The following is a 25,669-nucleotide window of genomic DNA, read 5'->3' as shown; positions in this document are numbered from 1 at the left end:
CACCCCACCTCCCTGCACCCCACCTCTCCGCGCCCCTCGCGCCAGCCCGAGGCCCGAGAGGTGGGTGTGGCGGGAGCCGGTGGCTTCGCACCCCCTTCCTGCCCCTCGCCCCACGGGAGGGGAACCAGACAGGCTGTCACCACCCGGGGCCTCACGCTCCGCCGCCGGAGGAGAAGCCGCGCTGTAGGTTTGCAGGGCACGAGGGTCCGTCCTGCAATTGTCCGCGTCTTGGGCGGAGGAGGTTTTCCTGTATGTTTTAAAAATCATTTTTATTTCCTTTTTTTGTAAATTCTCCCTTTTGATAGTTCACCATTTATCTCGTGAGATAGTATTTTTATTATCAAGTTTCATCATCTCTTATTATAGCAAAGATATTAACTTTTTTGTTGTATTTTTGGCAAATATCGTTTCAGCTTGCTCTAGATTCCTGATTCCACACGCTTTAGTAATAAAGACGTAAACTTTCATGTTGTGGAATCTGTTAGTCTCTTTCCTTTAATCTTCTTCACGGCCAGAAAGGCCTCTCTCCCGGGATTTGAAAATTGCTCGTTTCTGCTGCTCCGGCTAGTTTGAATGCTTTGATTCTCACCCTTAATTCTCTCTAATCCATTTAGAATTTTGTGCTAGAAACGCAACGTTCCGCAGTCTGATTTTTCGTTCACAGTCACCTGATTATATTTGAGAATAATATCCGTCCCGTCGCCATTGAACATAGTGTGCTCTATTCTTGTAGGTAATGCAGGCCCAGTTCTGAGCCGTGCAGTCATTTTCCGTTATCCAGTTGAGATATTTCGCCCTGTTTACTAAAATTGCATGATTTAGACCAGAGAGATTATCTCTCTGTGGGGAACCGCGTCTGCCATGCTTCTCCCAGGCCCGGTTCGCACGGCCGTCCCTGGCGCTTCGGTCTCAAATGTCTTCCCGCTCCCTGAGTTTGTTCGTTTGCTCGCGCTGCCGGGCCTTAGTAGAGACAGACATTTAGCCGAGGGCCACCAGGTCACCACGCCACCTGAGCTGCCCGTCTTGATGTGGGTGCTGCCTGGCCCTCCGGGCCGTTACAGGGGGCGTGCACGGCAGCACCGCGTGGTCGCACGGACCCGCCGTCAGGTGGACCAGGCGCATGCGTGGGGTGGGGCACCAGAAGGTGGCCCGAGGCAGTGGCCCCGTTCCCGTGGTCCCGCCTGCTGCACCGCCGTCTCTCTCCGCTCACGCTCTGGCCTCACGGGGACTTCCCATGACCACGTGACACAGCCTTTGTCCAGTGGCTGTGCACGAGCAAAGGCTTCGTATCCTGGAGACGCAGCGCCCAGCCCCGCTGTGCTAAGACCTGCCATTCCTGCCAAACGAGATGTCACAAATCCAGCCCTAAACCGCGCACATCTGTCACCTTGCGGTTCTTCAGTCAGAAGTCCGGGGCCGAGTGACGATCAGAGCGTGGGCTGGCTGCATGCTTCTGGGTGGTTCCGGGGGCTTCTAAGGTCTGTGTCTTTGCTCATTTGGGCGATTAGCGGCTGCAGCCCATAGGACTGCAGTCCCCATTGTCTTGGCCGGTGTGACCCGAGGGCCATTCTCAGCTGCCCCTCTTGGCCTCGAGGCTGCCTCCTTTCGCCTCAGGTCAAGGCTTCGTCAGGCCGTGTCTCTCCCCCTCAGCCGGGAACTGTCGGCAGCTTTTAGAACCATGTGACTGGACCGGGCCACAGGGACAACCCAGATGACCTCCCATCGCGGGTCCTTAACCCCAGTCACATCTGCAGAACCTCCCAGGTTCTGGGATTGGCACAGGGACAATCTTGGGGACCATCAATACTCACCTCACTGGTGCTTACCAGTCACCCACGGACCCACGGACCCTCGTCCCTAAATTGACATGGTATGCCCTTCTGGGACGGGAGATTGTGTTTTTAAGAAATCTTACATTTGAAATAGCAAACCCGATAAAAAATATTTCCGTGGATAAAATTACAGGGAGCCATAAGTTTCAGATTTACAACAATATTAATTTTCTAGAAAATCTCACTGACAAAACCACTTCATAATTGTACATATATTTTATATTGATAAACTATATCGAGACAGACAAAAATCATGCTTAAGCTTTATGGAGAAAACTCTGAAAAAGTAAGCCCGTTTCAATAGCAGGACGTTCCAGGACCTTCTAACTAAATTGCCCGTCGCATTACGACTGCAGAAGCAAATGGACAAGCCGCTTCCTGAGCCACTGGCCCCTGAGTCGGCCGTGGGCCCTGTGGGCTGCGCACCCAGCGGCCGGGAGGCCGGGTCTCAGCCACGCACTCAGCCGCACCACCTGCCACCAACGCACCAAGGCGTGAGCTTTGCGTTTCCGAAACTGCCCCCCTAGGAGGAAGCACGTCAGTAACTGGTGTTTTTAGGTGCTCTCCTGAGCAAGTTTCCTTTTTTCCTAAAGAGCCAGTTTAGGGTAAAACCGTCTGATTCGGGCAGAGCTGTCCCCTCCCTGCCCGCGTGGGCACGCCGGGGCCTCGGCCTGCAGCGGGCACCGCCTCGGCACACTGCCAGGTCCTCCGGCCTCCTTCATTTCTGAACTGCGGTCAGACTCCCCACCCCTCCTCAGCATTATAGACCAGCAGTTCTCAAGGGGACGCAAACGTCTGTCCTTGCTACCGCTACCATTGATGATGGCGAGTCCACTTCATCAACCATTTGCGTTTCCACCTAAATTACGCTTGAAAACACTAGTTCTGAGAGGTTGTCCACGTTCACCACTGTTGCCATCCGGCTGCCCCACCCCCACGTGTGAGAGTCAGGCCTTACTTAAGTCCCCAAACTCTCATTCCAAAGGACAAAGAGGAAATGCCCTTGCAGGGGGTCCCGTCGGGGCACTGTCTGGAAGGCTGCACTGGCGTCCTCGGGGCCGGTGAGAGGCGAGCCTGGCCGTCCCTCCCGGGCCCGAGCTCAGGCCGAGGCCAGTCTGCTCACCCAGGTGTGCTTTCCCTGCAGGTGAGTGAGAAGATGTAGCAGAGCAGCAGCGAGAAGACCCCGCCCCTGCCTGGTGCGGACAGCCCAGCCCAGACAGGCTCCCCTCAGCCACCCTCACCATGTCCAAGAAGGGTACGGGCGGCAGAGGCAAGGGGGACAAGGCGGACGTCCTCGCCGGGCTGCAGGCCGCCAACGAGGAGCTGCGGGCCAAGCTCACCGACATCCAGATCGAGCTGCAGCAGGAGAAAAGCAAGGTGGGCTCCCCACGCACCCCGCCCGCTTCTCCTGGCTCCCAGGGCCTGCCCAGTCTTTGTGGGGTTGCCTGCCCAGGGGTCTTGGGGTCCCCAGGGCCTCTCAAGGCAGCTGGGGAGGGCGCAAAGCTCTAGGGAGGGGCAGCGGACCCCGCCCTGACACCCAGCGTGTGGGGGGTCCTTGCCGCCTGCAGGGAAGGCTGGGCTCGTGCTGGCAACTAAGCGGGCCTCTGGGGAGGAGGGTGAGGGCCAGTGGGAGGACGCGCGCCCTCAGTGCCAGGCCAGGCTCCGGGGGGGCCGTCTCACTGGCCCACGCCTCCCCACTGTCTGCCATGGCCTCTGCCCCCCACCCCTCCCGGGAGCTGCTAGGAAGTGTGAATGCGCCCTCAGAAGGGGCTGCAAAGAGGATGAGACTTGGGGAGAGGGTGAACCCCGGGGCAGGATTTCCTCCCAGAGGGTTGAAAGGCCCAAGGACCGGGGCTGTGGCCGTGACTGCTCACCGCTTGCCCAGCACACGTCCCTCCCAGAGGCCTGCTGGTGGAGGGGAGTCGGTCGCTCGGGGCCAGCTGCTTCCTCCGAGTTACTCTGCCTCCTGGTTAAATCAGAAGGAGAGCCACACTCTGTGACCCGCAGTGCTCACATGGGACTCGGACTCCAGGCCCCAGGGTGCTCGCTCGCACGGTGTCAGCAGCGGGGCTGCTGCAGGGGCTCTCCGTGTCACCAAGCCCTGACCCTCCCCCCTCGGGTCCCCTGCTCTGTAAAGCGGGGACAATGAAAGGACCCGCTGCTGTTGGTGCTGGGCAGGACACGCTCAGAGAGCCCCGGGGACAGGACGGATACTGAAAGGCGGCTACCACAGCCCACCGTGTGGCTTCTCAGGCCGCGGGCACCAGCATGTCAGCACCTGATCTGCACCGAGAGGTCACAGAGTCAGCAAAGACCTCACCGAGAGGCCCAGACACACCGCCCGGCTGGCGCACGAGGTGAAGGCACAAACATCAAGCAGCCTGGGATGGACAGTTGTCCCCAGATGCAGAGCCGACCGCACAGTGTGCCCCAGAGGCCTGCGGGCATTCAGAGCATCTTGTCCTGAGCAGCCTGTGGCCCCTGAGGCCAAGCCTCTGCCATCACCCGGTTCCCCACCCCAGTTCGCAGATGCGAGAGAAGAAGAGGGCATTGTTAAGAACCAGTGACGACGAAGCCGTTTGTTTGACTGGGTGAGAAGAGCTATTATCTTCTCGATGCGGCGCCCTCCCCGGCCGCTCCAGATTCTCCGTGTCCCGACCGCAGCGGCATCATGCACGCCCGTCCCGCCACCGCCCAGGGGGCGCATGCCGGCCCCTCGCCTGTCACAGCCCACGTCTTGGCCTGGCGGAGCCCCCAGCCCTCCTGGCACCAGGCAAGGGCCCTGGGACTAGTGTCTGAGGTCCCTGGGTCTTGTTATTTATATAACGCATATTTCTTTATCTTTCGAAGAGATGATATAACCGGTTGTTACAGAATTCAAACAGAGCATGAGAACGGCCCGTGTCAGTGAGCCCATGCCCGGGTCCCCCCTAGAGGGGGCGTGTGACAGTCGCTACAGGGCAATGCGTGTGTCCCTCTCGCTAAGGCGTAGATGACCGCGTGCCACGCGTCCGGTCTCCGCACCCCCAGAGCACCCTCCTGCACGGGGCGCGGGAGCTCACGCAGCGACCTTCATCCGCCCGGGGCCCCAGCGCACCCGGCCTGTCAGCGGCCCCGGGCTGTTTTCGATTTGGGCTGAAACAGTAGCCAAGCAATGTCTGCCTGCCTTGGACCACACGTGCCCAGACGCCTGTAGGAGAAAGTCTTGCACCTGCATTTGCTGGGTTAGACAGGGGGTGTGCATTTACAGTGTGACAGAGGCTGCACCGTGGCCCGTTGGGACCACGAGGGCCCCCCAGCGAGGCAGACCGGAGGGGAGCTCCAGGAATCAGGTCGCAGGGCGCCCTCACTGGGCCCAGCCGGCTGGCAGACGCTCTGCTCTGCACCCACATCGACGCTCCTTACAGACGTCCTGCCTCAGCAAAGGGCCCTGACGTCCTTCGACCTCTGCTGGCAGTCCTCCACGGCCAAGGGCCCTTGTGCTGCAGTCCCCAGGCTTTGCTGCGCATCAGTTTTCTGTGACCCATGTTGAAAGTACGAGGCCCCCAGCCTCACCTTCGACCTGCAGAATCAGACAGAGGGGCGTCTCAGTGGCTCTGGGCTACTCAGGGGCTGGCGGTGCTGGGCGATGCTGAGAGTCACCCTCCCCATAGGCTCAGCAGCCGGGTCCCATCGCCCTCCCTCCTCTGCCCACCCTTCCGGCCTGGGGTTGAGCTGGTGTTGGGGGAGGGGGAGCTCCTGCATTAAAGGGACTTGCAGGTGGTGTGGGGCAGTGATTCCTGTCTCCCCAACCTCCGGGTCCGGGGGTGGGACAAGCGGGGTACAGGTAGACCAGAGCCAGGAGGGCCCCTGCCACTGGGAACTGGGGGCATCTCCGAGCGTCACCCCCCAGGCCCACCTCACAGCTCCCACTGGTGCCTCCAAGCCAGGCCTGCAGCTTCCCAGCCAAGCTCCGCTGAAAATATTTTGGGTTTTAAGAAGTGTGAGTGTGAGTGCACGTGTGCAGACGTTCCTCCTCCACTCCCACACCCTGCTCCACACCCACCCGTGACACGCACGACGCCGTTTTCCTTTCTCTGCTGATCACCACCCAAGAAGCTTTCGTGAAGCTGAACGTAGGTTGTCTGTTAGAGGGACGAGCTTGCTGCAGACCCGGATGTGGGCAGCAGTGCTGGCCCCGCCACGTCCAGCCACGACCTGCTGCTGTGTCCCCACAGTGGGCAGTCGTGGTCCCCCCAGACACGTTCGGAAATGGCATTGGTGGACCCTCCACATCATTGAGAAACGCCATCAGAAGCCTTGCTCTTTCGATGTCTTGAACTCAGTGTAATCTGGAAAAAGGAGGTGCATCTCACACGGGAGGCGGGTAACACCCGCCGGCCCCAGGCCTCAGCGGCGGTCCAGTTCTCCGGCCAGAACTGCGAACAGCTGGACCGTGTACATTTGGAGGGCCGTCAGGGCCTGGAAGGCTCTACGAGAGAAGCGTGGCTGCTAGAATGTCTCCAGGCATTACGGGGTGCAGGCTGCCCTACGGGAAGTCTCGAGTGAACTCCGTGGACAATAGGACTGCCGGTGGGTGTGCACCAGCCAAGTGAGCTGGCGTCACAGTCACCGTCAGTCTTAATGGGAAGAACAGTGGATGAAGCTGGCCCGCCCCCGCCCCCGCCCCCACCCCGCCCCACCTGGGGAACTCGCTCTGGCTGGGAGGGTGGGGGGCTGCACAGTCATAGAAGAGAAATAAGGCACCTTCGGGGGTGATAACGGCTGTGGAGTAAGTGACACAAAGTAATGGGGCCGGTGGGGTGACAGGGCTGGGACAGGAGCTCAGAGGAGTCGGCAGAGGCCCCCGGCCGGGACTGCAGGAGGGCACCTGGGCAGGGGAGGGACAGGAGACGCCGGCACAGCCAGGCGGGGGCCCAGGGGTCGGAGCTGGAGCCATGGGGAAAGAACACAGGTGCCAAGCAGAGCAAGTGAGGGCGGACCCCACCCCCTGGTATCCCCCTGGTGGCTCGAGGTCATGTGACCAGTGCCTCCCCTTCCTGCCTCCCAGTGCAGCAGGGTGTGGGTGGCATGGGCCGGAGGCTAGGCAAAGCTGGCTTTTGTATAGGGAGCAGGAGATAGACAGACTTGGGGTGCACCCTGGAGGTGGGGTGGGAGGGATAGGCTGGTTTGGGGGGGACATGAGGGAAGGACAGGGCAGAGGACAATGCCCCCCCCAAAGAGGTGCGGGGGACTGAGGATGGAGGCCCGCTGGGGGCAGAGAAGTGTCCGTGTGGACACATTGTCAGGTGTCTGCCAGGTGACTGCCTTTCTCAGGGTCCTGGCAGGAAGCAGCTGGTGCCTGGAGAGAGGCGGCGAGGGCTTTGGCTCGTGTGCCCACAGTGGTTTCCCCAGGTCATCTGCCCCCACGCACACGCAGGCGGGTGGGGAGCCTAGCCCCCCATCCTCCCATCCCGCACCTACATTCCCAGAACCGTTTGTGCCAGATGGCGGGCGGTGAGACATTTAGCCAAGGTCGCAGCTTCTATATGAAAATAACACATTCATTAAAAAGTCTGAGTGTTTCAAAAAGTCTAAGCCTAAGACGTCACCCAGAGAGACGGCGCAGCTGCCTCGCTTGTTGTCCCCGTTTGCCAGGAACGTCGCGTAAGGCAAGCGCGATACCCCGTTATTTGGGCAGAGGGCAGGAGCCCCGCTGCTCCCCACGGGCTGTCCCCAGGAGGCGTCCCACCTGCTGTCCTCCGCAGGTTCGTTTGAGAGGGGACAGTTTTGCCTCCTGTGCTCGGCCTGCCCCTCGCAGAGCAGCAGAGCGGGTTTCGTGGCCCCCGGGCGTCTAGGTCACTTCCTAGGCTCGAGGTCACCGCAGCTGCCCGTGGGCGGGGATTCGCGCCCTCCGCCATGACGCGGGGGGCCGTTTCCAATCACATTTTGAGGAGGTATGCCCAACGGAAGCTAAGCTAGCACCCACGTTTACACACAAAACAGAAACGACGCGTCCCCACGCCCGTGTCCAGGCCTCGGCTAGCGCAGAGGCGGCTCTCCAGCCACCCGCGGCCTCGCTCTTGTCTTCCAGGTGAGCAAGGTGGAGAGGGAGAAGAACCAGGAGCTGAAGCAGGTGCGCGAGCACGAGCAGCACAAGAACGCGGTCCTGCTCACCGAGCTCAAGACGAAGCTGCACGACGAGAAGATGAAGGAGCTGCAGGCCGTGCGCGAGACGCTGCTGCGGCAGCACGAGGCCGAGCTGCTGCGCGTCATCAAGATCAAGGACAACGAGAACCAGCGGCTGCAGGCGCTGCTGCACGCCCTGCGCGACAGCGGCCCCGACAAGGTCAAGACCGTGCTGCTGTCCGAGGCGAAGGAGGAGGCCAAGAAGGGGTTCGAGGTGGAGAAGATCAAAATGCAGCAGGAGATCTCCGAGCTCAAGGGGGCCAAGAGGCAGGTGGAGGAGGCGCTGACCATGGTCATCCAGGCCGACAAGATCAAGGCGGCCGAGATCAGGAGCGTGTACCACCTGCACCAGGAGGAGATCACGCGCATCAAGAAGGAGTGCGAGCGCGAGATCCGCAGGCTGGTACGCGGCGCGGGCGGGCGGCGGGGCCCTGGGGCGGCACCCTTGGGGGGCTCCTCGCACGGCCCCCTCCCACCAGCGCCGCGGGTCCCAGGCTGCAGGCCGGAGGGCGTGGCCGGACGGCCAGCAGCAGGCAAGCTCCGCCCTCCACCCAGCCGGGCTTCCGGTTCCGGTTGGGCTGAAGCGGACATTGGCAAGTCAGCAGTTCCGGTCCCCCCAAAGCGGTTAGGAAGGCACCCCCACTTTACAGCCCCAGGTGGCGCTGGAAGTCAAGCAGGGCCAGTGCTTTGATGGCAGAGCGACTTGCTCCGCACTGGCGGGCCCTGCAGAGTCTGTCCAGCTCATTGGGTCCAGACGGGTGAGACCAGAAGGCCCGCGGGGTGGCGGCCACGGCCCGAGGCCGCCCCGACGTCCCCTGCTAAGCGCACTATCCGAGGCAGCTTCGCTCTGAGGCGGGACCCTGCCAGGTGGCCGTCTGCAGCCTCGCCTGTGCGCCCTTGGTCCCCGGGACCGGTGTCCCCGCAGCCCCCTGGGTTGGGGTTCTCAGCGCTGAGGAGCAGGGGTGCTCAGGGGTCGTCAGGGGTTGCGCCTGATCTCATCCCTTGTAGCTTGGACGTCCTCCAGAATTTGGGGAAACCAAGGTCCGCCTTTTGCAGATGACAGGACTTTGCATGTAGAGAACCCCAAGAAACTCCCCAAAATAACTACTAAATGAGCCCTGCAAGGTTTCAGGACACGAGATCTAGATGCAAAAAATCAGTTATATTTCTAAATCCTAGCAACAATCAATCCAAGATTAAAATTTTAAAAATGCCGCTCACAATGGCATAAAAAGTAATTAAATATTTAGGAATAAGTTTAACGAGAGATATGCGGGACTGGGATTCTGAAAACTACCGAACACGCCTGAGGGAAACTAAAGGTGAGCCAAATAAATGCAGAGAGCTTCCGCGCCCCGACCGGAAACAGCGCCTTCGGGAGCACTTCCGGTGTCAGGGTCAGGCTCAGACGCCTGTCGCAGCCCCAGCAGGCTCTCCCGCCGGGCGGGCAAGCTGAGTCCGACACTGACGAGGGATGCAGGCACCTTCCTACTCCGGCTTGTCTTCTTGTGTCCTCTGTGGAGTCACTTTGTGACCTAAAGCTTTACATTCTTGATTAGACCGATTCGTTGATCTTTTCCTGTAGGGCTGGTGCTTATTGTGTCTGTTGAAGAAATCCTTTTATTCTGGAGCCATAAGCTTTATTTTTCAAAAACTTTATAGTTTTGGCTTACACGTGTAGGTCTTTGCCCCACCTGGAGTGTGTGCGTGTGTGTGTGTGGTGTGTGTGTATGCGGCGCGGCGCAGATTGTAGGGGCCTAGTTATGTTTTTTCCATGTGGATGCACGATTGTCCCAGCAGCCCTTGCTAAAACGACCATCTTCCCTCTCAACCCACGTGACGCCTCTGCCGCATACTGAGTGTCACGTGAGCGGCCTTTCCCATTCGTTCCTTTCCCATTGTCCCCTTCAAGCCCATTTTGTTAATTATTCTGCTTTGCGGTCAGTCGTCCTCCCACTTTGTTGTTCTTCAAGACTACCTTGACCCTCGTGGCCCGCTGGGGTTCCCTGTAAACCTCAGAATCAGTTTTCCTACATGGAAAACTGTTGGCATTTTTAGTAGGATTATAACTAAACAAAGGAGAAATTTCAACGGAGGGTATTACCGTGATTCTCATACAAGTATACAATGAACACATGTCGAAATTTTTATTTCACTCATTAGTTAATAAGGGAACAAGTGAAATGTTGCAACTAATTTAAATGAGGGTTTGACCTAAAGAGATTTGTGCTGCGTGCCTGGCAAAAACCATTCGCAGTGCGGGGAGGAGGAGCCACCTGTGGCCGAGGACAAGCATGTTTGCGTTGCTAAGATTTCATCCAGGGACACGGCTGCCTCCACGGCCCCATCACCCCATCGCCGTGGGACCAGCCCGCCCTCAGGGCTCCGGCATGGCATGCTCGAAAAGGAGCCAGGAATTGCCTGCCTCTGCTCTTGCTTGTCACGGTCCCCCACGACTTTTCCCCACATAGTCCAGTCAGTCTGAGGGCTCTGCTTTACCATTTGGATGCTCTGCCCTCCCCCACAGCAACCCGGGAGGAGCGGGGCCCCCAGGGGTGTTTCTGGCCAAGTTTTCACCCAATGTGAAGGGGAAGGAGTGGGTGTGCTCTGCGTCCCCCCGGCCCTGATGTCCGCTGAGCTCAGGCAGGTCCCCGCCGGGCTACATCTGCCTGGCAATGGCTCTGAGGACGGGGCTGTGACGCGGGCGGGGGCCACATCCAGCGCCGTGTTATCAGTGAATCTGAGGGCGCTCTTTGTCGTGCACACCGCCACTGCACACTCGGTGCATCTGCTAAAAGCCAGGCGCAGACTTATTAAAATTCTATAAAACCAAGGAAGTGCAGGCAAAACCAATTTCCGCTTTCTCATAAAACTCTGTGAGGTATATTATCCCCTCTTCACCCAGTTGCCTAGGCAGCTGGGTTCCATCCCCCCCACCCACCCCCGTACATGGCGTACATGTCGCTGTAAAGTGAGATCCAGGCCTGGGGGCGGGGCTGGGCGGGGGGCATGGCCGGCCCTGCTTTTTCCGCGTCCTGTGTTCGGGCACCGGTGCGAGGCCCTCACTCTGGTGGAGTCTTGCAGAGAGTCTGGGTGTGAGTCTGTCTTCAGAAACAGACGTTATTATGTGCAGAGGTGGCTTTGTCAAAACCCCGGGCCTGCGGCTCCCAGGCAGTCCTTCCGTTTCGCTGAAGGCCACGGCGAGTGCCAGCCGCCCGGCCCGTGGCCAGCGCCGCCACACCCTCTGCTTGCTTAGCTGCTGGAGCTGGTGCGTGCGCACCTGCCCCGCACAGGCGAGGGAAGGTCTCGCGGTGAGGCTCCGCCCCCCGGTGCCACCTGCCCTCTGGCCCCCGGGCGGGCGGGAGCTGCCGTAGCTGCAGCAGGAGCCAGCTGGGGTTGGTGACCGCACATGTGGCAGGGGCGTCGGCGCTGCGGGCTGCGGCTAGAGCGTGCCAGAGGCCAGCGTGCTTCTCCATCCGCTGGGTGCGTGCGGGCGCCGCTTCCCAGGCTCCGCCCCGAGGCTCCGGTTCCGAGAGTCTGCGCTGAGCATGCTCTGTGCTGGGGGCGAGTCGTGGCGTGTGCAGGGCATCTTCTCCCCTCCCGGGGTCGCCCTCCACACACCCCTCCCCAGGGACCCCCAGCCCGAGCGCTTCCCTCCCTTTCCATGCACCATCTGCCGTGGGAGTGAGGGGGTGGGTGGGGGCGAGGGGTCACAGGGCAGCTTCTGTGGACGCTCGGGCTCCAGTGCAGACTCGGGTCTCACTCCCGGGCCGTGGAGGCCCTGGAGGTGTTTAGACCAGGGAGCAGTGAGATCAGATGCCCGTTTCAAAGACACACCATGGACATATCTCTGAAAAGGGGGGCACCTCCTCCTGGAGAAGGGCCTCGGGCAGGTCCTCGGGCCGTGCTCCAGAAGGTGGTGCTCCAGAAGGAGGCGCTGCCATCGCAGGAGGGGACAGCTGCGTGGTGTTACTGCCCTGAGACCTCCCCCGGGGCAGGATGTGGAGGTGGGGGACAGCCATATCGCTGATCCTGGCCCTGAGCAGGCCCTGGCCGCTCTGTGTCTGTGTTCCAGTTTTTAACAAGAAAGTTAAACAAGGGGGAAAAATTAAAATAGAAAATGCTTATAGAATAAGGTTAGAAAGAAAATATTTTTATGCAGCTGAACAATGTGTTTTTAAGCTATTATTATAAGAGTTGAAAGTTAAAAAATTAAGTGTATACAGCAAGCTAAGGTTAATTTATTATTAAATCAAGAAAACAAATTTTAATAGACTGAGTGTGGCCCAAGTGCGCCATGTCATAAAGTCCCCAGCAGCGCAAGAACATGTCCCAGACCCCCTCTGCATTTGGAAGTGTCTGGTGCACAGGTACTCAGCACCGGGTCACAGCTGCCCACAGCGCCCAGCACAGTGACAGGCGTGCAGGCTGGTGTCGTGGGGACAACGGGCTGTGCCCTCCGCCCGGCGCGCAGCAGGCCGGCCGTGCGCGTTAGTGCACGGACCTCCGTGGTGTTCGCACGACGACGCACTCAGAACGGGTCCCTCAGTAGTGACACGAGACGGTGACGGGATTAGGACGTGCAGGACCGTGCTCCTGGCTGAGAACTCTCGGTCGAGACGCCGCACGTGAGAGATTCAGCGTACAGGGACTGTCACTGGGAGACCTGTCGCTGGCCTCAAAGGGAGTTTTCAGTCCTTAAGAACCAAGCCCTGTGCCTCCGCGACGGCCTTCCTCCCCCTCCCTCGTGGGCGGATCGCAACCCCCTCGCGGCCTAACTTGGCTGCGTTAGGTGACTTCTCAGGGAGGCTGGCTTCTGGCGCAACCCATGGGCTTCCGTAGCCAATTTAACTGGGGTGTGCGCGTTGTGACTGGTTTCCTCGGATTCTGATGGAAGAAAAATGATGCTTTGGAAGTGTGTGCGTGAGAGTAAATGCTAAGCCACAGAATGCAGCCGCTTATTAATCTGATTTTATTGTCAATGGCCTCTTTTCTTCCTTTCACTAATTGGCTGTGTTGCCTCTTTCTGCGTTTCTGTTCCAGCAAATGGGAATTTAGCAATTAAGGGTTTCCTTTATTCTGCTCAGCGCACCACTCGCCCCTGAACTCTGAGGTCTGGGCTAATTAGACATCTCCTGTCTTTGTTTCGAAGCCGACTTCGGCAGATGGCTGATCTATTAGCTTATTTGAACTTTAAACAGCAGTCGAAGCAGCAGGACACTCTGTCCTCCTCCGTGGTGGGGAAACGCGGTTTAAACCGAGCCCTCCTGCAAGTCAAGTGCGTGTGTAGGAACGCCCACGCGCCCGGCCGGCTGCCTGAGGAGTGGGCAGCGGCGGGTCGGTTTCGCCCTCCCCTCCAGCACCAGGCCCGCCTGTGGCCCAGGAGGCACTTGTGGCCGCTGGGAGGCAGGTGGCTCCTCTAGGTGTTAGCAGGTTGAACGCTGGAGGCTGCAATTAAGAGAGAGCAGCAAGGCCTGCGGCCCCGCGCAGCCGCCAGCGCTACGGGTGTGGGGCCTGGGGGGGAGGGGCCAGGGCCAGCACTCCTGGCTCCCCAACTGGGGCTGCCTGTCATGCCCCCACGCCCTCAGCTCATGCTGGAGGCCAAATGAATCAGAAACGCAGCGTTGTCTGCGGACAGTGGGACAGCAGCCCCCCTTCTCCTGCATGGACTCGGGGCCCTGGAGCACGGGCGGCTCGCCCTGCCCCGCCCCCCGCCCGGGGAGAGCAGCATAAGCTCTCAGGCTGAGGCTTCCTCTTCTCCCCGTTTGCAGCCCGCCAGTTTTAAGACGGACTTGCTCACTGCACCCTCCTCTTGATATGGGGCAGGGAACTCGGGGGGCTCTGCCCTGCCCAGTGCCTGGCAGGAGCTGAAGGTGGACTCTGCCAGACAGGGTCCCTCCCGTTTGCCTAGGAGGCCCCGCAGGGCGCCCAGGAGACGCGGCCCTGCCAGACCTCAGGGAGGCTGGGAAGGGCTGCGTGGGGCCCAGGAGCCAGCGCCTGCGGCCGGCCAGGCGGGGCCCGCTCTTTGCGCAGGTCCTGGCCTGAGATACTGCAGGCCGCAGCCTGGGGACCCACCCTCATGCGTGCGCACGCCGCCCGTCTCCATGGTAACTGCCGATCTGCACCCTGCCTGCGTGTGTGATGGTGTTCTCTTCTCCTTGTAGATGGAGGAGATGAAATTTAAGGACAGAGCAGTCTTCGTGCTGGAGAGAGAGTTAGGGGTGCAAGCCGGGCACGCTCAGAGGCTGCAGCTCCAAAAGGAGGCTCTAGACGAGCAGCTGTCCCAGGTCAAAGAGGCTGACCGGCACCTGGGCAGCCCCAGACGGGAGCTTCCTTATGCCAGCGGTGCAGGAGACGCCTCCGACCACCCGGGAAGCCCCGTAAGCACTGCCCCGCCCGCTGGCCCCGAGCTGCGGGCAGACGCCGCACACGGCTGTCCCCAGAGCCCAGAGCCACACCCACAGCCAGAGAGCCCTCCACCCTGGGAGTGCCCACCCTGCCTGCAGCCCCGCGCCCAGGCCCTGGACCCCTGGCTTGGCTGAGAGGGCCACACACTGGGTCCTCCTTCCTTCCTCGCTAACGTGGCACTGCCTCCTCTTGGTCCCCTGCCATGGACCCCCCCGAGGCGCTGGGCTTCCAGCTGGAACCCACCTGAGCTGCCAGGTCCCTGGTACTGGCTGGTACTGGCTCCTGCCTCGGTTTGTGGGAAACTGGGCTGCGCCCTCTGCTGGGAAGGCTGGCTCCCTGCCGGCCTCGTGCAGCCTCTACCCCAGCCTTGGTTTCTGCCACCCCCACCCCTGACCCTCCTGCCTGCTTTCCATGTGACCATGACACTTTCCTGCTCCTCCTGGGCCCGCCAGGACGGCCCGGCCGTGACCCTGCTTGTCTCATTGCTGCTTCTCATTCAGAGCCCTCTGGAGTGGTCCTGGGAAATTGGGGCGGGGGGGGCGGATCTAAACGCCACGGACCCTCCGTGCAGTCCTTCTGGGCCGGCTCCCTTGCCTCTCCTGCACCTGCTGAGTGAGGAACCGTTCCTCAGCCCTTCCGGACACGCGTTCGTTGCTTTAGGACAAAGCGCGTGTGAGCTGAGCCAGCCCGAGAACAGTGACGTTTCAATAAGAGAAACTGACGTTTTATGCATTTCCTGTAAATGGCTGACTGAATTAGAACCAGCTCCTGCCCAGGCACCGCAGAGAGTGTGCTACCTACCCCCAGAGAGAACCGCAGATGGGGGTGAAGCTCCGCCACTGGTTTTTGAGGGAAGTTCTAGGGACCTTTCAGAAACGTGATCCAGGGGCGCACACTTCTTGGGGAAGCAGCTTTTAACAGTCACAGTTGAATAGGTTTCCTGGGGTCATGTTGTAGCACCAGGACATGACCCCACCTGCAGCGCGGGCCAGCCCTCCCTGCAAGACGCCGCTGCAGTGGCCGAGCAAAGCACGGGGCCGGCTCCGACGTTTTCCGGGGCCCCCCCTCTTGGGGTACCCGCATTTGCATGCCCGCGCCCTCCACATTCGCATTCGCCCAGACATTTCCGCTCCCGTGTTCTGTCCCCATCGTGCAGTTTGCTGTGCCACGGAGGCCCAGCCCCTGGGGGGGGTCCCACCGCCCACCGCCCACCCAGAGTCCCGGGCCGTCATGGCGAAGACGAGCTTCGGTTTCTGTGGTGTGTTGGGATTTGCAGAGTTTTCTGTGTCTGTTGCAACGAACAGTTATTTGCAGTTGATTCTTGTTTTAGGAACAGCAGTTGGATGAAAAGGATGCTCGGCGCTTCCAACTTAAAATCGCAGAGCTGAGCGCGATCATTCGGAAGCTGGAGGACCGGAACGCACTGCTGTCGGAAGAGAGGAACGAGCTGGTGAGGGCGGCGGGCGGGCGGCGGGGCTGCGGCTCTGCCGGGTCCTATGGGCTTGTGGCTGCCGAGTCCGGGGGGCTGAGCCACCCATGTCCAACATCCCCCGTGGAGGGAGGAATGATGGTGACAAGGGCGGGGTTCGCGTCTAGGCCTCTTGGCTGTTTCCAATAAAACTTTATTCACAAAACCAGGTCGGGGTCAAACGTGGGCATCAGGCGCTGGTTGGCTCTTCCCTGCTCCTTGGCACTGGGTGGCGGTGTCCTTGGCTCTGCACATTACCTGGGCTATGTGAAGACCTCGCCCTTTGGTGGCACCATCCCAGTTGGTCCTCACAGCCCCTGAAATTTCCGAGGGGCTTGTGTCCCCCGGAAGAAAGCTTTTCTAAGAGCCCGTGGGGGTCCTAGCCGGGCGAGTTCACCGCAGCTCTTACTGGCCCCATCTGTGGCCCAAGCTCGTTCTGCTCAGTTTGCTAACTCTGCACAACTCTCTGTCACAACTAGAAAAGCCACACTCTGTAATTGTGTCTTTCAGCTAAAGCGTTTAAGAGAAGCCGAAAGTCAGTACAAGCCATTGCTGGATAAAAATAAACGCCTCACTCGGAAAAACGAGGATCTGTCCCATACGTTACGTCGAATGGAAAACAAGTTAAAGTTTGTCACCCAGGAAAACCTGGAAATGGTAAGGGGCCCTCCACTTCTCATGCACGAGGCTGACAAGGTCCAGCCAGACCTTTGGCCAGGCCTCGGGTCTCACCTGCGTCTGTGGGGACAGGAACTGCCCGCAGGCCGGCTCCCTGGGAGAGAGGGCCTCAGACAAGGGAATGGGTGCTCCCGGAGTGTGGAAGCCAAGTGGAACAGGGGGGCCGCGGAGGCCGTCACCTGCTCCGCCCTCCGGGCCACCGTCCAACTCTGTCCCCGCAGACAGATGGCCAGGGCCTGGGGCCCCACGTGGAGGGAAGGAGCAAGCAGGCGGGCCCCGGCCAGGGCGGCGAGCTTCCACTCCTGCCCTCAGCCGTGGGCGGTGATTTGCTGGTGTCTTCTGTGTTCCCTCTGGCCTTGGGCCCTGGAGGCCGTGAGTGAGAGTTTAGCCGAGGACTAACGCAGCAGATGTGGGGGCCGCAGGAGGGCGCGGGGCGGCCCTGCCCTGCTTCCAGGGTCTGCCAAGACCTAGCCTCAGCTTCCCGGGCTCTGCAGCCAAGCTGCTCCGAGGCCTGAGCAGACGCCCCCGCGCCCCACGGCCAAGGGGGAGCAGGGGCAGGGCTGCGTGGGCACCTGCAGCTGAGCAGGAGCCCCTGGCTTCCCAATCACCTGGTCGGACCACCCACTCCGGCTGTCACGATGCGGCCTGCTTGGTTTTGCAGAGACAAAGAGCCGAGATCATAAGGAGACCCAGCTCCTTAAACGACCTGGATCAAAGTCAAGATGAACGAGAAGCAGACTTCTTGAAACTTCAAATTCTGGAGCAGCAGAACCTCATAGATGAGCTCTCCAAGGTGACCGGGCTCAGGAGTCAGGGTCCAGCTCCTGTCCCCTCCCAGCTCTGCTGCCCCCAGGGGTTGTCTGTCTCCCTGGCCCCTCCCTGGAGCCCACCTTGGGTCCCTGAGCCTCGTCACTGGAGCTGGCCCTTCCTGAAACTGTTCCTCCCCCCGCCTCGGCCCACGTTTCGGAGGCTGCAGCTGCACTGCTGTTGGGTTCTGGGCCATCGTGACCACAGCTGGGGGCTTAAAACGGCAGCAACTTCCCTCCCGGCTCTGCAAGCCAGATCCGAGACCGGGGTGCTGCCGAGCCGCCCCCTCCTGGAGCTCGGGGGCAGCACCTGTTCCCACCGCCACCGGGAAGCTTCTGGTGGCCTTGGGCCACGTCACTCCGGCCACCGCCTGTCTTCATGGGGCCTTCTGTCTGTGCCTCGCCCCTTCCGTCCCCCGCCCTCCCCTGTCCCTTCCCCGCCCTGCCTCCTCTCCAGGACACTCACCACCCCCTAATCCGGGACGGTCTCATCTTAAATCCCTGAGTCGATCCTGGCTGCAGAGGCCCTGTTTCTGAGGTGCCAGCCTCAGGCCCTGGGCATTGGGCTGTGCGCAGGCCCCTCTGTGTCCCTGCGCCCCGACGCCCCAGCACAGCTTTGCAGATTGTCCCTCATCAAATCCTCTTCCAATTACTTCTGCTTCTCGGGCGGGACCCCAGCCGACTCCCTGGTCAGACCACTTCAGAGCGGCAGGTCCCTCTGTCGCTGGTGGGGCATGTGGCCAGAAGTGCTGGCCTGCCTTGATTTCACGAGCGGATTCTCCTCCAAAGCGACTTGAGACGAGGCAGAGAGACGCGCCTGCCACCAGGGCCGCGGGAAGGGGTCTCACCGGGGTGGCCTCAGACCTGAGCTCGTCCTGGTCACGACTCAGTCAGTGACCGTCGGTCCCACAGCAGTGAGAGCTGCTGAGGGACTAGGAAAAGGAAGCAGCCAGCCACAGCTGCCCTGCTCCGTCCCGGAGGCCCGTTCGCCCTGAGCCCGGTCGCGGTGCCCCGGGGGTCGGCTTAGGGAGGGAGGAAGGGCCACCAGGACCAAGTAGTACCCTCCGGTCAGCATGAGCAACGTGGTTGCTGGGGCGGCCTCAGGCCTCCAGGGGCCGGGCCAAGGTCATGCTCCAGCTCAACACGCTGTTCTCTCTTCCTAGACCCTGGAGACAGCCGGCTACGTCAAGAGCGTGTTAGTAAGTACCACTCGGCACTCTGCCCTCATGCGCCATCCAGGGCGTTGTCCCTGGGAGCCCCCCTCTCCGCAGCCCCCCCCCGAGACAGTGGCTCCTTCTGGTCCAGGCAGAAGCGGCCACGCCAGCAGCTGGGTGGGCTTTGTGACCACAGTGCTGCCTACTCGGAGCCTTAGCCATGGTGGCCAAGAACACCCAGCTCCACGCATCAGCACGTTTACTTACCCGGGCGAGGCCAGGTGTCACCCTCCCTGGCACTGCGCAGCACGGGTCTCTCAGTGCCGCCGGCAGGGACCTGCCATCCAGACCTGGTCAGTTCCCTGTCCCAGGCTCGCGAGTGTAGCCCAGCTCCCTGGGGAGAAACCGGCCATTGGCCTCCTTAGTGTCCGTGGGGTCTGTGACCGCACATGTGGGTGCCACTTCTGCGGACAGCTGCTCAGGGAGTACGCAGGGGGCTGGGCCATCGGTCCTCTCAAGCACCATGTCCGTGTGTGCCACTCAAATCTGCTGCCCCCCGCACGGGGCCCCCAACCCACCCAGACGTAAAGGGCGCTAGGGGACAGTCGAGCCACCCAGACGGGAGGTCACCCCTTCCAGCTTGCAGAGCGCGTTCTCTGCGCGGGTCTCATGTGCCGATGACGATGGGGACAGGACACCAGTCTCGAAGTCCTCCTCCACCTCCCCTCAAACACGACACGGCCCTGTGAAGACAGCGCTCGAACCCCACAGAGCTGCCCCTTTACTCAGAGGGCGTCTCCCACGGGTGTTCGCAGGAGCGTGACAAGCTTCTGAGATACCGGAAACAGCGGAAGAAGATGGCGAAGCTCCCCAAGGTAAGTGGGGGCGCGGGGGCGCGGGGGCGCGGGGCCCGTCACACACGCGTTTAGGAGCCACCCAAGGCGAGTCTCTGCCTTCAGAGGAGAAAATGACTTCATCGTGTCTAAAGCGGTTACTGTGAAATAACCAGAACAGGACCCGAAGCAAAAAATCCAACCTTATTTCTTTTGATTCCCAAGAGAAAATATGAACTCGCAGCCACGATGATGCGGGGAGGGGTCGGCCGCAGGACACTGGCCGTCCTCCCGCCGCGCATGGGACTCTGCCTGGGACACACGGCCCTGAGGACAGTGGCCTGTGCCACCCTGACAGGCCACACCCGCAGGCCGCAGCACCTGTGGCCATGGGCCCCACGCAGGCCCCTCCTGGGCCGCCCGGTGGGGCTTCTCCGTGGCACAGTCCTTTCTGGGAAACTCGTGACTTTTGTTAAAGGAGGTCTGGGGGACGTCCCCCAAGGCCCTGACGTGATGTGCGTTGTCACAGCATGCGTGTTCGATTTGGTTTATGAGCCGTTGGCAGTGTCCCCAGGTGGCCATTAGATGTCCCTTGGGCACCACGACTGGACCTTAGGCCCATGGGAGGCGTGAGAGGCACCGGGCTGTTCGGAGTATCTGGAGGTTATCTGAGGCCGGGGTCCCAACAGCTAGGTCCTCGGTCCTCGCGGGTGGAGGCCCGCCCTCCCCGCCTGGGCCCCGCTGCTGGGCGCGTCCACGGGGGAGAGGCCAGTGAGTCAGGTGCCATCGGTGAGTGGGACAGGCTCCGGGGCTGAGGGCCGGAGGTTGGTTGATGGATCTGCCGCCGAGGGCTCCAGCCTCGGTGGCCGGTAGACGGTCCATGGGCTGGAACTTGACGGGGCTGGGGTGGGGGCGCGTTGCTGAAGCCAGGGGTGAGCCATGGCGCCCCTCGGGCAGGACCCTCGCGCTAGCTGATGGGGACCCGCTCTGCGCTCGCTTCAATGTCGTTCCAGCCTGCCAAGGACGATGTTTTTGAAAACACAACAAAAACGAATTGCTAGACAAGTGGCCACGTGCCAAACACTGGGCCGGCACTTCCTGTCGGTCCTCTGTCCTGTCGTGTGCACAGAGGTCACTCGGGGCCATGGCCCTGGGACCCACAGAGCGCCCCACCCATGAGGGTGGACTGCCTCTCGCAGCCCCCAGCCCCACTTCCAGGAGGACCCCTGGACCTGAGGTCGGCCACCCAGCAGACCCTGGGGCTGCTGGGATGGAGAGGGGTGTGTGCTGGGGGTGCAGCCATGCAGCTGGTCTGCAGACGGGCGGCGGGGGAGCTGGGAACAGCCCGGGGCCAGCGGCTCCGCCTACCTGGGTTTGGACTGACACAGCCCTTCCTCCAAAGCCCGTTGTCGTGGAGACCTTCTTCGGCTATGACGAGGAGGCCTCCCTGGAGTCCGATGGCTCTTCCATCTCTTACCAAACGGACAGGACGGACCAGACCCCGTGCACACCGGAGGATGACCTGGAGGAGGTGACCTGGGCGGCCCTGGGCGGCTGCTCCCTGGAGAGGTGGCCCGGGTGCCCTCCCTGGCTGTGCCCCCAGCAGTCCGTGCTTTTGCCCGTGAGAAACACTCCCCGTTGCTGCTGCCGGCCTCTGGCCATGCTCCCTCCGAGCGTGTGCTTCAGCCCCTTAGGGCCCGGTGCCCCCTGCAGACGCGCAGAGAGAGCACCCGCCCTCTCATGTAGTGCAGGGGGGCTGACACCCTCCCATGAGTCAGCACCGCCACCTCGGGCACTCCCTGGACATGTGTGGGCGGCCGGGCTCTGTCTCCAGTAAAAACACAGCCAGGGCGTCCTGCCCACCAGTCCCTTCTTGAAGGATGCCACCTCAGATCCAGGCTACCTGAGCCTGTGCTGACCGGCTCCGCCCCTGTGGCCTGGGGACAAGGAGTGGCCAGTGGTCCACGGCCCTGAGCAGGCCCCTGGGGCCCTGAGGCCATGTGTGGCCTCTCCTGGCAGATGTGGTGGATGCTCCATGGTCATGGACCTGGCCAGAGACCTCAGCCACCGCCAGCCCAGGGGAGCAGGACGGAGCTGGGGAGCTGGGCCAGGTCAGGGTTCCCGGCCGTCCTTCTGGACATAGCCGCCCACCCACGCCGGCCTGCGGCACACCGCGGGGTTCCAGGAGGGCCTCAGAAGGCAGCAGCTCCCGCCCCCTGCAGGGCTGCAGGTGTCACTACAGCTGGAAGGCGGTGCTGGGGTCACTGTGCAGGGGGTTCCTGGAGGGTGAGGCCGTGGGAGGAATGCACCTGTCACGGTGTGGGCTCCGCTGACCCTGTGAGCGGAGCTTCAGGTGGGCCTGCTTGGGGCAGGGGGCTCACTCTGGCCGCGCCCGGGCGCTAACGCCGTGCCTGCACCCCCAGGGCATGGCCAAGGAGGAGACAGAGCTGCGGTTCCGGCAGCTGACCATGGAGTACCAGGCGCTGCAGCGCGCGTACGCCCTGCTACAAGAGCAGGTCGGAGGGACACTGGACGCCGAGCGAGAAGTTAAGGTCTAACTGACTTCCTCTCCAGCACGTTGCGCTCCCGCCAGCCCCTCCCCGCGGGACCCCGGCCACGGCGGAGCCTTGCGCATCGCGGCCTCCCCACCGCCTGCGCCCCCGCAGTTAGTGGGCCGCGTGTGCTCACCGAGGCCCCGGCGCTGGCCGCCGACCGGGCCGGGAACCTGCCCAGGGCGATGCCGGGTACAGGTGTGCAGACGGCCCCCGGGTAGCGAGGGCCCTGGTGGGGGGCACAGGCCCAAGGCACCTTGCAGACCAGGCTTTTGGGCAGCTGTGCCCGGCTGAGGCGCGGGGCGCGCAAGGGCTGGCCCTCCAGCTCCGATTTGGATGTTGTGTGACTGTTCGCTTGTCCAGCACCACGGAGCCCAGGTGCTGGGCCCACCTCCCTCCTGCACCCACTGGGCAGGCCCTGCCCGCAGCAGATACGAATCCCCCTGTCCTGTCCCTGCCTCCCGGGATAAACTGGGGGTGCCGCACCTTGCGTCCCGTCTGGGAAAGGTGGGGACGCTGGGCTGCTCCCCGAAGCCCCTCCCATCTCCCTGACTGTGTCTGTGGCTGCCAGGGCTTCTGCGGGTGCCACGTAGGGTGCCAGGCTGCGTTTCTGTGCAGAGAAGGGCTGTCCTGAGCTCTAGGGCCTGGGGGTCAGCTCTGCCCCCCACATCACACCGCAGGGCAAGAGGTCCGATGATGCTGTGACCGACGGTGACTAGCTGGGCAGAGCAAGGACCTCTGGGGCCCAGGGGATAGCACCTGCCAGCCTCAGGCCTGACTCCTCTCGCCCTCACTGCTTGGTCACTTAGCTGGGTTTCCTGTCATGGCTCAGCAAGGGCACCTGTCACAGAAAGACAGCAGAGGCCTCCCCTGCTGTGCCCAGCAGCCGATCTCCCTCCTCTGGCCTGGAAAGGACAGATGAGCCAACAGGACTCACTGCAAACAGAGGACTAGAATGTTCTATCTCCCTCGGTTGTGACTCAGTTCTCACACTGTCCTCAGAGGAGGGAACGGTGACAGTCTCTCGCCAGGCTCCTGGCGCCTAGTGGCCTGGGCAGCTGGGAGGGACTGGCCAAGCCCCTTCCTGGCGGCCGGGGAGGGAGAGCTGCTGGGGCTGTTTGGAAGCTGAAGGAACCTTCTCGCCCTTCCCTGGTGGGCACGGGAAAGCTGGATCCAGGGCCACAGGAAGCGACAAGATGGGACTATGGGCGGATTTTGACTGGAAAGTGAAACCGCCCAGCGTGCATGTTTTAAAAGTCCCACGCAGGCAGACTGTGTCACAACTGGAGACGAGGCCGCGCCTCAGGGCACAAGTCAAGGCAGCTCGCGGGAGTTGGGACACGGGGACACGGGGAAGGCGGTCCCAAGCCCGGATGCCCGCTGCGGGGATTCTCAGATGAAGGCTCCCAAGGGCGGAAGGGGCGGGGCGGGGGCGGAGCGTCGTGTGGGAGGATGGGGATCAGACAGGGAGAGCCTGTGAAGGAGGGTTCCCCCAACAGTCCCTCAGCGGGAACCACGGTCACCCCGCGACCCCGGGAGGTCGCTTGCTTGGCATGCAGCTCGAAGGCCCCGGGCGGGGCGTCCTTGCAGAGCTGTGGACGCCTCCTCTGCACTAGCAGGGCCAGCAGCCCGGCCCGACCTCCGCGTGCCGGCCTGTCCCCGCTCTCAGGGAAAGTTTGACGTCCCTCCTCCCGCCCCACAGACCCGCGAGCAGCTGCAGGCGGAGGCGCACAGGGCGCAGACGCGGATCGAGGACCTGGAGAGGGCCCTGGCTGAGCAGGGGCAGGTGGGTGTCGCCTGGGCCACGCGTGGCACGTGGGGCACGACCGGAGCCGGGTGTCCCCGCCTGCTGTCCATCCCGGGCCCTCTGAGAAAATGGGAGGAGCTGTCCCTGCGTGATGTAAGCTGCGATGACGCAGCCACGTCCGAAGCCACGCGACAGGGCCTTTGGTGCAGTCTTCTGTGCGGTCCTCTGTGCCACCAAGCTGCGGTTTAAGCGTCGGCCTCGCAATTTGTCCCGCGGGCACTTACAGCCCTTCCCTTTCCATGTTCAAGGACATGAAGTGGATCGAGGAGAAGCAGGCGCTGTACCGGAGAAACCAAGAGCTGGTGGAAAAGGTGTGTGCGCGGGTAAACACACACGTGTGCGCACAGCACTTGTAAACACACATACATGCCCTTGCGGACATTGAAAGGGTGCACACTGAAGCATGTGCATACTTAAATGTTCACCTGTACACAAACACTCGCACATGTAAGGCTCCCGTGTACATGCAAACACTCGCACGCACAATTAGCCGAGGGGTAGGACTCACCCAGACCACTAGGCCGGACACGCACAGACCCAGGCTGGACGGAGGGCACTGGGCTGGGCGCCCAGGCTGGGCACAGTCCCCACGGACAGCTGGCAGCGCCTGGAAAGCCCGGGAGTTGACCTCGCGTGACCGCCACCACCTCGTCCATCTTTACTTTACAGATTAAACAAATGGAGATGGAAGAGGCTCGGTTGAAACACGAGGTCCAGGACGGGAAAGACCAAAACGAGCTGCTGGAATTCCGGATCCTGGAGCTGGAGGTTGCTGTGGGCGGGGTGCGGGCAGGCGCTTTGGCAAGTGCAGGGCGGGGAGCAGGGGGCAGGGCAGGGCCGGGCGCCTGCGGCTGCTTCTGCAGCCCGCGCTTCATTTTAACACTTGTTGAGCACGGTCGGTGGCCTCGTTGGCTCTTCCGTGGAGGGAGGGACAGGTGGCACTGCCACCGCCCCCAATGCCTAGCCCTGCTCTCTGTCCAGGAGAGGGAGAGGAAGTCGCCCGCCATCAACTTCCACCACACCCCCTTCGTGGACGGCAAGAGCCCACTCCAAGCCTACTGCGAGGCGGAAGGTGTGACGGTAAGCCCCGCCCCGCCCGTGCCCCGAGTGTGCCCACGCCCACTCATGCCTGCTGGCACTCACCTCCCGCATGGCCCCCATCTCTCTTCTCCAGGACATCCTGGTCACAGAGCTGATGAAGAAGCTGGACATATTGGGGGACAACGCCGTAAGTGTATGTGAAGAAGCTGGACATATTGGGGGACAACGCCGTAAGTGTATGTTGCTCTCCTGACTTGTGCATGCCTCCTCTGCCGACCACCCCGAGGCCCCAGCCCGTCCAAGGCCCAGGGGCCCCTGTGAGTCCCACTGCAGCCTACCATAGGCTGCCCAGCCCCGGCTGCACCCCCTGTGGCCAGAGCTGCTTGGGACAGGCCCCTGGCTTCGGGGAGAAATCCCCTTCCTTTGACAGGCTATTCCTCTCCTCTGTCTGTGTGGGTGGTGACCAGCTCCCAGCAGCCCGGCAGTTTGGCCTCTGCTCCGCTGGGGCAGGAAGCCACTGCTGTGCACACCCAGTTCCTCAGCAGAGTCCCTCTGGTCACATGTCCTCGGATTCTGGAGCCACGCTCAGCATTTAAGTTTTCCACACCCTTGATGGGGATGGGGCTGCAGCTTTGTGGACTGCTTTAGGCACCCCAGACCCTTGGGGTTCTCATGTTCTTGGTTTTGGAGGAGAGGCAAAGTGCATAAATAACCCCCAAATCTCATTTAAGGCAGAGTTCCAATTTCTACAGCTGTCGCCTCGAAGGAATCTTAATTACTGAATGGACAAAGTGACTGCACCCCTTCATCCCATCCTCCATCCTCTGTCTACCCACTAATCCTCCTCCCACCCATCCATCCTCCACTCACCCACCCATACATCCACTCATCCATCCATTCATCATCCACCTACACATCCATC

At 61.6% G+C, this 25,669-nt stretch overlaps 1 protein-coding gene across 1 annotated transcript in view; it reads left to right on the top strand.

Moving 5' to 3' along the window:
* The window catches only part of JAKMIP3 (Janus kinase and microtubule interacting protein 3), a 46,558-nt gene that overhangs the window by 10,225 nt on the left and 10,664 nt on the right, over window positions 1-25,669 (top strand). The window contains exons 3-17 of the mRNA XM_039835976.1: window positions 2,977-3,209; window positions 7,906-8,403; window positions 14,165-14,380; window positions 15,739-15,858; window positions 16,387-16,533; window positions 17,216-17,347; window positions 18,524-18,559; window positions 19,330-19,389; window positions 20,750-20,878; window positions 21,771-21,899; window positions 23,602-23,685; window positions 23,955-24,017; window positions 24,376-24,474; window positions 24,688-24,786; window positions 24,881-24,934. Of these exons, the coding sequence (XP_039691910.1) occupies window positions 3,075-3,209; window positions 7,906-8,403; window positions 14,165-14,380; window positions 15,739-15,858; window positions 16,387-16,533; window positions 17,216-17,347; window positions 18,524-18,559; window positions 19,330-19,389; window positions 20,750-20,878; window positions 21,771-21,899; window positions 23,602-23,685; window positions 23,955-24,017; window positions 24,376-24,474; window positions 24,688-24,786; window positions 24,881-24,934 (2,001 nt within the window). The 5' untranslated portion in view covers window positions 2,977-3,074. The remainder of the gene's footprint in view (window positions 1-2,976; window positions 3,210-7,905; window positions 8,404-14,164; window positions 14,381-15,738; window positions 15,859-16,386; window positions 16,534-17,215; window positions 17,348-18,523; window positions 18,560-19,329; window positions 19,390-20,749; window positions 20,879-21,770; window positions 21,900-23,601; window positions 23,686-23,954; window positions 24,018-24,375; window positions 24,475-24,687; window positions 24,787-24,880; window positions 24,935-25,669) is intronic.

The sequence above is a fragment of the Pteropus medius genome, unplaced genomic scaffold, assembly GCF_902729225.1.
Source record: "Pteropus medius unplaced genomic scaffold, Ma_sr-lr_union100, whole genome shotgun sequence".
Taxonomy (NCBI): Eukaryota; Metazoa; Chordata; class Mammalia; order Chiroptera; family Pteropodidae; genus Pteropus; species Pteropus medius.
This window is presented reverse-complemented; position numbering and strand designations above follow the sequence as displayed.